We start from the raw sequence: 15,282 nt of genomic DNA on the forward strand, positions 1-15,282 counted from the left end.
TATGTTAACGTATGTACATGCATTCGTATAACCAAAAGCAAACAAAAGGTGTGGGATGAACCGACAAAAATGCAATATGCGCATAACAACAACAGCTAAAGAAATGCATTTCAGTTGCGTCAAAATTACAACAACAAAAAATGTGCAAAAAAAAATCTGCACACACGCACTCACACAGGCGAACAAAAAAAATCAACCCTTTTGCTGGCGCTGCCACAAATTAAAACAAAATGTCAGAAAAATTGCAACGCCAACGGAAAAAAGAGGAAAAAAGCGGGAAAAAAGGGTTTGAGGTTCGCCTCTTTTTTTTTGTACTTTTTTCGGGTGCAAATGAATGCTCTCCACATGCGTGTGCAGCGGCAAGAACAACAAAGGCGGCAACAAATGCATGCATGTTGTACAACAACTGCAGCTGCAACAGCGGCAGCGACAGCGACGTCGACTGAGGCAGCGACGGCTGTTGCAATGGCAAATTGCAATTGAAGTGCAGCCAAAAGGTAAACGACACCAACGAAAAAATCCAAACGACATTGAAATGACATTTTTCATTTATTTTTCCCGCGCGCCATCCTTTGCGTGGGGGAATCCTGCACCGCCCACCGCCCACAGCCCGCCGCCCATTTCCCAGCCCCATTTTTCGGTTCTGCGCAATTATGCAAATTTTTTTCGCCTCTCCATTTTTTTTTTGGTAAATTATTTTGTATATGCAAAATGAGCAAAAATGCGAAAAACTGTCGCCATTAATGATGATGCTACCGCCCACAGCCCAATCCACTTACGGTCAGCCGGGGCCACGCCTCCACTAGCTGCCCCCTTTTTAACCCGCCCCTCAACCTACTCTCCCCCATCCAAAAAAAACCATCAGCTATCATACAGTTTAACATTCACTGCCACCTGCTGCCGCTTTCGCTTGCCTCTTGTTCTTCTTCTTCCTCTAGCCTGCATTTTTCTTCTTCTTCTTTTTTTTTGTGTGTTGTCTGCACAATTTTCAGACATTTTCCAGACGCGCAAGGACTCCGAAACAAATGGGCGTAGGGCCGGGAGGGGGTGGCGAAAAAAAAGTAAAAAAGTTGCTATGACTTTGCCATCAACTTTTGCCAGGGCCGCCGCCTCCTGTTGTGCCACAGCCCTCAGCGAAGGGCGCTAAAGAAGCTGTGCGTTTTGCCTCCCCCTTTCCACCTGCCACGCCCCCTGCTTCGCCGGTGCAATGTCCCCAGCCGCCCACGAAAAAAAGAAAGGGTCTCGAGCTCGTCTCGTTTCTGGTTGCGCATAAAGAAAAGAAATATTTCGTGCAGCTTCGGCACTCGCAAAAAATTACAGATTGCAAGGGGATTTTAGAAGAGTCAAAATTTACACGTTGAAAATCTATCCACATTTGGGGAAATTAATTGTAGGTGGATAATGAAGGAGATTTTTGTTTTTGTAAAATTTAAGGAAGGAAAAAATTTAATGATATCGGGAAAATATAATTGTTATTGTCCCAAACCCAAAATAATATTAAATCAATTGGATGTTTTAGATTAGATTTTTTTCTTATATGTATTTTTTAAAACGTTTACTAAGCATTGTCTTAAAAACTATCTTGAAAGTCATAGACAATTCATACAATTTTATTTTTGACGTGTCTTTTAAATGGAATGTCACACATTTTCATACAAAAAATGTAAACTTTAAGACCGGTTGGAATATTTGGGAAGAAATGTAATGAATCGCTAAATTTCGATAAAAATAAGTTTCTAATAATCCCTATACTTTATATCATAACTTTTTCTCAGTGCAACCAAGTTCTTGTTGTCGGAAAACAAAAGTTGCCTCTTCCTGATGAGTTAGTGGGAGTAGAAGGAAATGCGCTTGGACTCACGCTCGCGTTGATATTAAGTGAAAAATGTTTATTCTTTTTGCTTTTCTGGAGAATGTCTCTTTTCGGTTTTTGTATTTCTTTCTTTTTTTTTGGGATTCGTCTAATGAACTTCAAAAACATATTTGGCCCCAAACTCCCCGCCGACTCCCCAGCCAGACTCCCCTGACTTGTCATCTTTTGTCTTTTCCCAAAAAAAATGGCCACCGAAATGGGGGAAAAAAATGATAAAAGATTGTATGGCATCCTTGGCTTTGCCTTTGACACCAGTGCAGTGTCGTCTTTTCCTCGTTGCCTGCTGCAGACATTTAAGAAGCACTCATTGTCAGTCCTCCCGAGTGCCCGTGTGTCTGTATTGGTGGGGAGTGTGTGTGTGTGTGAGTGCCGAAAAAAAGGAGTGCTTTCTGCTAAGCCAAAAAGGGAAGTGGCTGTCAAGTTCTTTGATGGTCCTGCCAAAAAATATTACCCTCGAAGCCTGAACCCACTGACGCAAATTGCCGGGAGATAAAAGTTGATTGACTTGCTGACTTTTTAGCGGGTGAGATTCGTTGGGTGGTTTGCTTGTTATGTGTCGAAAGGCCCTTCATCGTATATTTAAGGGAAATCCAAGCAGAAATGCCAGAAAAACCGTATCTTATCGCAACACCTGAGTGGCTGTAAAGCAAAATATGACGTTTATAAAATCCACCGTAAAGCAATCGCCACCATCTATTTACTGTATTGAACGATAAGCAAGTTTAGTTGACAAAACTCACAGTTTTAACAAGAAAATAATCTAGAAATTGAAAACATTTATAACTAAAATTGAAATAACATTAAGATATAGATATATAAATTAATATTTATAATTATACATATAAACTAAGAAGTAAATAATTACCATTTGCCTCCATAAAATTGAAATTACAATTAATACAAATTGGGAAAATGGTTATTTCCAAAAATTAAAAGTTGGCGGAAAATATTTTTTTTGGTTTATAAAATAGCATTGGTTTCTATATTTTGTAAATCAACTACATTTCCTTCCAAACTTTTTTTTACACGAAGATATGCAGTATAAAAATCATCAAAGTCTTATGAATAACTATAAATTTCTCCCCAATCTCTTGCAGAGCCTCTGCCACGCCCACGCCGTCGGGAAGGAGGGCGTACAGCGAGGAGGATCTGAACCGGGCGCTGCAGGACGTGGTGGCCAACAAGCTGGGTCCCCGGAAGGCGGCCAGCCAGCACCATGTGCCGCGCTCGATTCTGGTCAACCGGCTGTTCAAGATGCAGCACGACCTCGACCAGGATGTCGAGGATGGGGAGGAGCGCGAGCCCGAGGACTCCAACGACGATGGCGAAGCGGAGGTGGACAGCAATGCCTCGACGCCGGCGCCCTCGTATCCGGCGGACTTTGCCAGGTCGCAGCTGCGCAAGCTGAGCCACCTGTCGTCCGAGCACAATGGCAGCGATCTCGGCGAGGATCTCGAGAGGGGATCGCCCAAGATGGGGCGGCATTCGGGGGGCGGCGGCAATGGCAATGCCAGTGGTGGCATTCAGCCCTCCATTCCGCTGGACGCCAATGTCCTGCTGCACACACTGATGCTGGCCGCCGGCATCGGGGCCATGCCCAAGTTGGACGAAACGCAGACGGTGGGCGATCTGATCAAGGGTCTGCTGGTGGCCAACAGTGGCGGGATGATGAACGAGGGACTGCTCAATCTGCTGTCCGCCAGTCAGGAGAACAGCAACGGCAATGCCTCGTTGCTGCTGCAGCAACATCAGCAGCAGCAGCACCACCAGCAGCAGCAGCAACATCCGATAGCCGCCTATCGACATCGCCTGCCCAAATCGGAGACTCCGGAAACGAACTCCTCGCTGGACGCCAACGATGCCAGCGAGGATCCCATACTGAAGATTCCGTCCTTCAAGGTCAGCGGTCCGGCCAGCAGCAGCAGCCTTTCGCCGGGCGGTCACCACCAGCACCACCAGCAGCAGCATCACCATCCGCTGAACAACAACAACAGCCTCAGCATCAGCAACAACAGCAACCACAGCAGCAGCAACAGCCACCGGAACGGCAGCAATCGCAGTCCCCACTCCGCCTCCCCCATGCTGGCGGCTGCCGTGGCCCAAGGAGGCTACTCGGGTGGCAACAGCCTGCTGGCCTCCTCCTCTTCGAGCATCCAGAAGATGATGGCCAGCAATATCCAGCGGCAGATCAACGAGCAGAGCGATCACGGCCTAAGGAACGGCAATGCCAGCGATTGCAGCAGCAACAATGGGGGCTCCTCCTCCTCGGGTTTGGGCTTGGGCTACAAGAAGCCGAGCATTTCGGTGGCCAAGATCATCGGGGGCACGGACACCTCGCGGTTTGGGGCCTCACCTAATCTGCTTTCGCAGCAGCACCATGGTGGCCACCACCTGAGCCACCAGCAGCAGCAGCAGCAGCTGAGCGCCCAGGAGGCAGCTGCTCTGGCGGCGGGCAAGGGAACGCGTCCGAAGAGGGGCAAGTACAGGAACTACGATCGCGATAGTCTGGTGGAGGCGGTCAAGGCGGTGCAGCGGGGTGAGATGTCTGTCCATCGGGCGGGCAGCTACTATGGAGTGCCCCACTCGACGCTGGAGTACAAGGTCAAGGAGCGGCATTTGATGAGGCCACGCAAGAGGGAGCCCAAGCCGCAGCCCGATCTGGTGGGTCTGACGGGACCGGCGAACAAGCTGCAGCTGGACAAGCTGAAGGCGGGTCCGCATCCAAGCTCCAAGCTGAGCAACGCTTTGAAGAACCAAAACAACCAGGCGGCTGCAGCGGCGGCGGCGGCGGCAGCAGCAGCGGCAGCTGCCACGCCCAACGGACTGAAGCTGCCCCTTTTCGAGGCCGGGCCGCAGCAGATGTCCTTTCAGCCGAATATGTTCTGGCCCCAGCCGAATGCACCGAATGCCTATGGCCTGGACTTTAACCGTCTAACGGAGGCCATACGAAATCCACAGGGCTCCGCGAATCATCATGGGCTGATGAAGAGCGCCCAGGAGATGGCGGAGAATATGTACGACGGGATCATCAGGAAGACGCTGTCGCAGTCGAGCGACAATGGCGGCGCCAGTTCGGCCGGAAACGGAAGTAGCAATGGCAACGGCCACGGACATGCGCTGCTCGATCAGCTGCTGGTGAAGAAGACCCCGCTGCCGTTCACCAATCATCGGAACAACGACTACGCAGCCACCTGCTCGAGTGCCAGCGGGGAGAGTGTGAAGCGGTCGGGCAGTCCCATCGGCAACTATGCGGACATCAAGCGGGAAAGGCTGAGCGCCGACAGCGGCGGCAGCAGCGATGAGGAGCACTCGGCCAGCCGGCACAGCCACATCACGGCGAACAACAACAACAGCGATCTGGCGCACAACAAGAACAAGGGAGGTGGTGGTGGCAATGGCCAGGCCAATGGCAACGGGCGGAGCAGTCGGATGACCTCGCGGGATGACTCGGAAACGGATGCCAGCAGCCTGAAGAGCGGCGAAAGTGGCGGCCACCAGAATCACCACAAAATCATGGATCTCAATGGCAGCAGCAGCGGTCACATCAAGTGCGAAACGGAGGGGGCCGCTGGACACACGACACCGACCTCCTCGTCAGCCTCCTCCTCCATACTGCACGAGAAGCTGGCGCAGATCAAGGCCGAGCAGCTGGACCAGGCGGAGCAGTTATAGGAGCAGCCAATGGCCGCGAATCCGGCGTTCGCCTGGCCACCGCTGGCCGCCCACTACTACAGCTTCTAGGTTCTCGAGAGAGCGGGGGGAACACCAAATCAAGCCACGTTTTTTGATAGTACCATACAAAACACTATATAGAAATATATATATATATATATCTAGATATATGCCAGCCAGCTGACCGAAGTGGTAAATGTGCGCTAGCCCTTAGTTAAATGTGTAATCAACTGCATAGGAGAAAGGCAAAAAACAGAAGAAAAAAAACAAAAACAGCAAGCAAGGAAACATACATTTATGCCCCGGTGTGTACAATGTATATTTTTGTTTCGTTTTGACAATCGACAAATAGGCATTCTCTTGTACAAACTTTCTTAAAAGCAAACAACAAAAAACATAAAACAAAAATCTAAAACCTTAAGACCAAAAAGAAAAACAAAAAACATACTGAGCAAAACCAAGAACCATTTTCATTTTGCATTTCGTTTTTGAACCGCATTTTTGTGTTGAGTATATTTTTATTGAACAGAAACAGCAGTCCAATGGGAATATATATAATATATATATAGCAGAAATATATAGCCAACAGCAAATCAGCAAAGCAGTTACAAGCCAACAACAACTTAATCGACGTCTGTCTGGGCAGATCCTTGGTCCTGGAGCAGGGATTCTCGCACATTCCATAAGATACTCTTATGTTCCATATGTATTTCTCTTCGATTTACACAACTTTCTTACACAAGTTCAAAATACCAGTCAAATTCCCAGCTCAAATGGGGCCAGGACCCCAGGCAGATGTCTTCGACATAGACAGAAAGAGTATAGCCAACAACAACTACAATAACTACAGCAGAGACCATAACAACTACAACAACAACATCAATATCCGATCAATAACAACAACCAACAAAACCAGCAATAATAATACAAGACTCTACAATACAAAGAATAAACAGACACCAAAACATTGAAATAGCAAAATTCAAAAGTGAAACCGAAAAAGAACAACAACCACAAAAAAACCAAAACAAAATTATCCACAAAAATTCTACATTTTTTATGATTTCAAAAGAGGAAAATACAAACGGAAATCAATAAACAAAGCTGCCTTCACATTTACAAATTAAATAAATTAGTAAGCAAAGCGAGACAGAGCACACAAAATAATAATTCAAATTAAACGCAAAACGCAGAGTAAAAAGAATGAAAAATTCAAAAATAAGAGCCCCAAAATTTAACCTTTTAATTTAGCAAAATTATAAACTCAAAAATCCAAATTGAATGCCCAAAACATTTTCAACTCACATACAATTTTACTTTCGTTTGAAGCAATGCCACACACATTGAACTAAATTAAGCAAAATTAAAATGTTTCGGTGTTAAAAAAATATAAAAGAAAAATGACAAAAAAAAATTATCTGTGTTTAGGCTTTAAAAAACGGAAATTTCTATCGAAAATTTCAAGATTTTGGCTTAAAAGTAAAAAAATAATTGTGAGAACACACATTTCATGTACAGTCGCCTAACCACCAAAAGTAAAAAGCATAAATATATAAAGACTTTATATTACTATATACCATATGATATATATTTGTATATTTATGTATGTGTGTGTCTTCATCACTACGCGTATACCTCAAACCAAACACATGATCATTTTGAGCAACTAAATATATTTAAATGTACTTATACACTCTACACACTCTTTTACAGGAGAGCAAAACATATTTACACAGTTTATCCCCCCTAATCTTTGGCCCTCCTTTCGACGTATCTACATTTCGTTTGACTTTGAAATTCTATCTATGGGTAAACAACTAACTAAATGTCTGCGTAAATGAAAATAGATGAAAAAATATATAAATGTACCTAAAAACATATTTTGTGTGCTAGCTAGTAAGTGTCAAAAGAAAAACCATACAAAAACGATATACAATATATTTAAAAGGGGACAAAATAAGGAAAAATTGTCGGTAATATTTGAAAATATTTAGTAAATTATAATACGGGAAAAAATTAAAGATATGGCAAGGAAAATTGTGGAAAATTGTATGCGAAATGCGTTTAAGAATTACATGGAAATCATTTAAAGGCATTTAAAATATTTATAATTTCCACGATGCGAATGGATAAAAAAACTATTTATTGGCTAATCTCCCAAATTACATTTGATGTGCATAAATGTTGTGGTTTAGTATCAAAAACAAACGGAAAACAAAATTAAAAGTTAAGGCTTAAAAATGTAAAAACAAAATTACTTAAATTATGCATTTGGTATAAAGAGGAGATTTCTGCAAACCAAAAGGAATTAAAAAATGTTTATTATATGAAAAAAATGAAGAGGGAAAATAAGCGAAAGTAGGTAAAGAATGAATGGAAATAAATCAAAAAGTATTTATTGCTAATTTAATTATATTTGAAGTATACATAAATATTTATTATATACATACATATATATTAGACACACTATCTGTGATTAATAATCCAAAATTTTGAAGAGCATTTTCTGAAATAATGTTGGCTAGGCATATGCAAAAAGACAAAACCAATGGATAAAGAAAAACACACACCCCTGTAAAGAAATTGTAGACAGATCGGATAACACCAAACTAAACCAAGCACAAGCTAAAGGACAAATGCAGTTGAGCCCTGAAATTGGAATCTGCATTTGGCCAAAAGAATTTCTTAAGCTACGGCACACATCACTAAAACAGCAACTGAATACTGAAAATAGAAAACAGTAAGCAGGAGACAAGCCCGATGGTACTGTTCAGAACATATATAGTTGTATATATTTTGGAATAATGTTTACCAGTTCAAGTCAAAATTAAAAGAAAAAATAACGCAAAGTCTTTTATAATGCAAAATTATACAAAATAAAATTATAAAGAAAATTTCGCAACATTAAAAAAACAAAAATTGATGTATAAAAAAAGAAAATCAAACTTAAAATAATAAACAAGATAAAGTGCAATTATACGGTTTAAATAAGCAAATTTAAGAAACAAATGTTATAAAAAAAACGTGTTAAAACAATGAAAATATTTCGAAGCAAGTTTAGCTAAAAATTCCAAGGCAACTGAAAATGACAAAAAAACCAAGAGAACATTCACACAAACAGACAACAGGTCCTCAAGGTACAGTGCGTCTCATAACCAAAAGACATTCAATAGAATTCTTAAAAAGCTTGATTTGTTAGCTTTGATTAGATCGAAACTCTATTGATTTTGGAAACTGAAACGCACTGCACATCTGGACAAACAGCCCAACTAATATCAGATCGAAATCTGAAAACGGAATTTAGGGCCTGAGATAAAACCCTAACGAAGGAACATAACTGCAGAAACCAAGTCGACAGTCGAAATGTCAACCTAGTGGTAGGTCTAAACACAAAAACAAAACAAACCAATCGAGTGTATTTGAGTAACAGCTTGAGAATGTTGAATTGTATAGAATTTTTGCGTGTTCACCCGGTTGAGGGGGCGTGGTTACGCCCCCTATTTAATTCCAGGTGGGCAGGCGAAAACGCTCAGGTACGTGTTTTATTTTTCGGAGAGAAACAAGATTGATTACCCATACATTACTTATTCTTTGTTTTACTACAACATAATAGTTAATATTTGTAAAAAATCGATGAAAAGAAAACAAGCTAAAAATTGATATATTCATAATATAATTGTTTAAAATGGTTTGAGAACGAGAAAGAAAAAGAGAAGAAAGAGAGAGTTTCTAGCGTGCTTAATGAAATTGCTCATATTTGTGTATAAAATCTAATTTGTTCAATGCGAATCAAAATTTGCTGAATATAAGTGCATATATATAATTAGAGTTTATTTTCGAGTTTAGTTTAGCGCATAAAATGATTACGATTACAATTATTATTAATTATGATCTAAACGTAGGCAAATCAAAATTTCTTCACATAAAACAATCAACTTCTATTTTCAAATATTATATAGCATTAACTATAATTATTATTCATTATTATACCGACTAAAAATATTTAGCGCGTTGTTAGCCTCGATTTATGGTTTGTACATATTAGACAACATTTTTATGGTATTCTCCTCTTTTTTTATTATTACTAGAATTATTACTCCCTATTTTTATTGACTTCTTAAATGGGCAACATCATTTGAACTATAGTGCAATTGTTTCAAACAAAACCAAGCAACCAACAACAAATATATTAACATTAAAGATTAATATAATTTACAAGCTTTCTTTGCCGATGCCAAGAAGGATGAATAAAGCATATGTTTACCGTATGGATCGAAAATCAAAAATCATTTTAAGTGCACATAACTCTTTTAAATAGCAGTTAGACTACGCCTAGGTTTTCCATTATTATGCGCACGCTTCAGTCCAAAAATTGAAATTCTTCACATTCTCATTGTTTAGATCGAGACATCACAAGCCAGAAAAAAGAACTCAAAACTTTTCTCCTAAGTTCAACTTGAGCGACCGCAACAACTTAAGATCAGCAGAGATCAGCAAAGATCACAAGCGAAAAAATGCTAAGAAACAATAGCCCAGCCGTGATAACAACCACAAAATAGCCCAGCACAGACAAAAAACAAAAAAACAACAACCAACAACAATAGCCCGAAAATAATTGAAACAAAAATTGAATAAAAAAAACAAAATAAAAATATAATTAATTAACAGAATTAATTGACATACAAAGTGGATAATAGATGTATCCAAAGCTCAGATAAAATCCAAACAACAGCCTAAAGTCGATTGTACTTTTCTTTTTTCTATCCACAAATACAACCAACAAACAACAGCAGCAACCACAATTTTATTAAACAATAGTACTACTCTTACTACAGAACTTAAATAGCCACAGTAAATAGAAATAGCCACAGCAATTAACTTTAAACAAGAAGCCCAAACACAGATACAGATACACACAGAACCGTTTCTTCAAAACAGATTTGTATTCATAGCCACATAACCGATACAATAGCCACTTAATTAGGATCGATCATAGCCAAGCAATAGAATCAGATACAAACTCAGAATCAGAAATAGGAAATCGAAAATCGGAAAAAAGAAGCAGCACCAAATCGAACTGCAAAGGCAAAACTATTATATCAATAATAGAAAAAAAAAAACATAATGAATTAAAAACCAAACCAATTTTTATTTCAATTATTAACTTTAAAACACAACAACAGATCCACACAGTTACAGTTACAACAACAACAATAGCCCTAGAAAAATAATATTCATAATTAATCAATCAATCAATCCGTAAAACCAACAACTTCAATAGTTATAAGCAATTGGCATTAAAAAAAGCAAAAAACAACCACAGAAAACTTAAATCTTAGCCAGGCAAAAGTTTTGAGAATATTTTTCATTATTTTTACAACAAACAAACAAACTGATGTAAGTACAATTCATAAAATTAGACTTTTGGTAAACTACAAAACAGAAAATAGAGCAAAGAACCTTTTTTTTTGCATTTACATAATTACTGCAAAATTAAAAAATGAACGATTATTTTAGTGGAAAACAAAAGCCAATAAGCAAATAAAAAAATTCGCATTATTATTAGCAATAGCCCATAAGTACAGCAAGTGTATTTAGCATTAAAGCTAAGACACGAAAAGCAGAGATTTTAAAAAAGAAACCGAAAAATGAAGAAAAAACTTAAAACTGCAGCAAAAATGTGAAATTTACTTTGTTCTGCGTTGAAAAAGAAATCCAAAAAAGAAATATGTTTAATTTTATAAGTAATTTATAAACATAATAAAATTTCGCTTAATTTGATTTACACAAAAGTAAATGTAATAAATATATTGTAAACCTTAAATTAATATTTACAACAGCGACGGCAAAAATTCTGTTTAGTAAGGCGTGCATAATTGTTATTTTATTACACAGACACACATAACTAAGTTTAAGTTTATAATTTTCGTTATCTTTATTATTTACTTATTATGTTTTAAACGCAAAAAACCAGATATATACAATATATTTACGAATTAAACGTTTATTAATAAAATGAAAAATATTTTAGTTAAACCATTCGTTTATCGTTTTAATTTATTATCACCACAGGAGGCTTTCCGTTCACACATTGCAGAAGATAAGAAAGAAATATGAATATTAAATTAAGCACAGTCTAACAATTGCAACAAGATACTTAATACCATTATACGCAATAGTTATAATTGACAGATGACAGAAATATGAATAAACTAAACAATAGCCCAAAGTAAATATTGGCCGTGATAGGAGCCGAAAAAATAACCCTTCTAACATGGCCAATATTTGCTCCATTTTCACATGCAAGAGATGAGCAACAACAATTGGCACTCAACAGATGCAATTACCAACAACAACAACACCAACAAACAGAATAACAACAAAAGGCAATTGAAACTTTATTTCGGTTCATTGAGTTTTGTTTTTAGTTCAGTTCTTAAGTTGACTCTCACCACTTTCGAGAATTGTTTTGGCTCCAACCCACTTACCAATTTTGGAATATTCCGAACCAAAATCAATAGAGGCAAAAACTAACACAGACGAGCCAAAGGAATCGTACATCTTAACTCAACACAGCTTCAGGGACCAACTAAAGAAGAAATGATTTAAATAAAAATGAAATAAAAGACCGGTAAATTAAAATTAAAACTAAAACGTAAACACAAAAAAGGTGACAAAAAAAGTAAAGTAGCTAAATCAAGTTTGGAGGCATATCTAAAAAGCGAAAAAAAAATCTAAGTAAAATTCAAAAATTGTGAAACTATGCTAAATTATGCAAAACCCAGAAAATCGTATGTGTGTACATAAAAGAAGGAGCAACCCTTTTGGTAATCTATATACATATATTATATATATTTAGCGTGTCAAAAATAAATCTAAAGGAACAAAAATATCTAAGTGCAGAAAATACTTCAGGCCAGGATAACTTTGGATAGATTCTGATTAAAATTGTATTTGTAAGACGAAAACGTATACGATATGCAAGGAAAATTTAAACTAAAAAGGATTAAGTGTAAAAACATACATATTTGGATGGCATACAGAAAAAGATAATGGAAGAGACCCCCTAATTTACATAGTTCTAATTATCATTTCGCTTTGGCGGTGACCTTTTGTGTAAATAATAAAATCGACACACACACGCGAATGCCAAGTGGGATTCTCTACAAATCGAATATCAAATGAAAAATAAAACCCAATTCAAATTAGCAAAATTTTTGTCAACAAAAAAAATGACCTAGTAAATGCTAAATTCAAATTTATAGTACATATTTGTGTATGTATGAGTGTATTGCATAAGTTCGATGTGAGTGTATAACAATTATTATTAACATTATGCTTATCACTTTCGTTTCCAAGTTTTTTCGTTCGTTGCAATAAAAAACTCTAACACTAAATTTGAAGCCAATAATTATAAACAACAAAAACATGTGCTGAACTGCTGAATTCCAATTGAATTGCAACCAAAAACAAGACATTAAAAGGTAAAACATTTCGAACTAACTCAAATGTATGGCAAAAACATTGTAAAAAAGCATAAAAACAGACCAGTTGAGAAAGACAAGGAGGCAGGCAAAAATTGCTTATGGAAAAGATAAGATTTGTGTATATGTGAAGAGAATGAACAAAAATAGCAGGTATACAATAACTGTCAGAAACCAAACTAAAGAAATGAACAACTTGCAGGAGAGACAGAGGAAATACAAACCCCAAACAAAACTATTAACTTGTAATGATGTGAACTTGGAGCATACTCTCAGTATTTTTATGAATACTGTCAATAAAACATTAATAAAAGATTAAATGTTTGTTTTCATTTTTAATGGGGTGGTAAAAACTAAGCTAAAATTTTTATTCACATTTTGGGGCACTAAAATAATTTTTAAAAATAATTATTTTAATATGGGTAAGTTTTAAATTATCAGCAACAAAAAAATTCCCTTTTCTGTCAAACCATAAATTTCATTCAGATCTTTTAAAAAAATTCCCAGATTAACTTCCTTTTCGACTTGTTCAGATAATCGTAAATGTTTTTATAAAAGCCAAGAAAAGAAAAAAGAAGATTTATTAAATTGTTTGTAAGGTCAAGCCGCAAAATTCGGAAACTTCTAGAATGACCATTCAGAGACTGAAGTGTGACCTCAGCCCGGAGTTGACCACATGTCTGCGGCTGAAGGACTGTGTCCGCCCGGACTGCTGTCCCATCCGGGACCCGATTCCCTACGATGCCGAGTGCTTCGTCGGGGACATTCGAAAGGAGCTGGACCATTTGTTCCGGCGCCATCAGCGCATGTTTGTGAAGCGCAAGCGACTGATGGAGATGGCCGTCCCCAATCGACGCCACTGCCGCTTTGTGCCCAAATGCGCCTGTCCGCTCCCGAAGACCATCGAAATGGTCCGCCCCTGTGACACCCAAACTCACACACGCACCGAACAATTGGCTTTGCCCACGGTACGCCGACTGCTCCAAAGGCGGAGAACGGCCATTTTGGTCGGCGACTCCGTTGGGGAGTCCATCCTAAACAGGTGGCTGCGCTACAGCTACCTGTCGCTCTACAGTCGTCTCGCAAACACCCAGCCCTTGGTAAAACCGTAAGTTTACCGATGCAGGTTCAATAAATATTTAATATAATTATTTCAAAACTCCGAACACTTTAAAAATTCACTAAAACTTAATCATAATATTATGATTCCGACCATTTTAGAAAGAAAAAGAAGAAGAAGACGGAAAAGCAGTTGGCTCGGCACGAAAAATACATCGAAAAATTGGCGAAGCCGAAGAAAACGCCAAAACCCCCAAAACCGGTAAGAGTATTACTACTAACTTTTAAAATATATTCGAAAATAAATATGAATAACAGCCAATTTAATATTCAAATCCAGGTGTTGAGATCAAAATAAGCTTTAGAAAAATATTTTTTTTATTTTATAATTTAAAGTTACCCTCTTACTAAGTAAATATAAAGTTCAAGAATAATTTTCTATTTCGTTTAGGAACGCGGAGAGGGGGAGTTCGACCCCCAGCGCCTCAAGCAACTGGCGAGTCCCAAGGCTTATTTGGAGGAAATCAAGCCGAAATGGGAACTGACCTCCCAGATGAAAGACTACAAGGCCACCAAGCGGATCAAACAAATATCACAGCCCGTCATGCGGGAGAACGTGCACATCAACGAGACGCCCGAGAAGGTTTCGCCCAATGCCCTTCACTACAAGCGTAAGTACTTAATATAATCATAGTAAAATAAATTAATAAATTGTATACATTATTAATATTTTTACATTAAGATATTTCGGGATTTTATTTCCATCTGTTTATAATGAATCCCAATTTCCTCTCTTCCCATAGCGAGTGCCCGCATCAAGGAGATGTCCGTGCCGCTCACGTCGCGCGATGCCAACCAGGGAATGGCGGATGTCAAGGAGAATCCTTTTGGGATCGCTCCGAATGCGCTCAAGTACAAGCCGAGCACGCGCATCAAGGAGCTGGCCGAGCCGAAGGAGTTCGAGAATACGCACATCCGGGAGAATCCGTTCGCCATTTCGCCGGCGGCCCTAAAAGCCAAGGCCTCGCCTCGTCTCATCGAGCTGGCCAAGCCGAAGGGCGGTTGAAACCCTCTGAAAAAGGGCAAGAGGCTCACCATAACCAGTACTATTATAATTGGCGTTCTAAGTTTTGCATTTTGGCTATATTTGGTAATAGTTTTCTATTAAATTTGTCGTTGGTTTTTTAGAGTAAG

General features: G+C 39.0%; 2 protein-coding genes across 6 annotated transcripts in view; both read left to right on the forward strand.

Annotated features, from left to right (window-relative positions):
* The window catches only part of Eip93F (Ecdysone-induced protein 93F), a 66,934-nt gene extending 55,353 nt beyond the window's left edge, over positions 1–11,581 (forward strand). For all 5 annotated transcript variants that reach the window (XM_070216543.1, XM_017152071.3, XM_070216545.1 and 2 more), the window contains one exon: positions 2,971–11,581. In XM_070216543.1, the coding sequence (XP_070072644.1) occupies positions 2,971–5,545 (2,575 nt within the window). In that variant the 3' untranslated portion in view covers positions 5,546–11,581. The remainder of the gene's footprint in view (positions 1–2,970) is intronic.
* A 1,928-nt stretch (positions 11,582–13,509) lies between these two features.
* Theg (Testicular haploid expressed gene) lies at positions 13,510–15,275 on the forward strand. The gene is made up of 4 exons (XM_017152031.3): positions 13,510–14,137; positions 14,251–14,350; positions 14,540–14,759; positions 14,892–15,275. The coding sequence occupies exons 1-4, from the start codon at positions 13,659–13,661 to the stop codon at positions 15,152–15,154; spliced, it is 1,062 nt and encodes a 353-aa protein (XP_017007520.2). The 5' UTR covers positions 13,510–13,658; the 3' UTR covers positions 15,155–15,275.
* The last annotated feature ends 7 nt before the right edge of the window (positions 15,276–15,282 follow it).

The sequence above is a fragment of the Drosophila takahashii genome, chromosome 3R (assembly GCF_030179915.1).
Source record: "Drosophila takahashii strain IR98-3 E-12201 chromosome 3R, DtakHiC1v2, whole genome shotgun sequence".
Taxonomy (NCBI): Eukaryota; Metazoa; Arthropoda; class Insecta; order Diptera; family Drosophilidae; genus Drosophila; species Drosophila takahashii.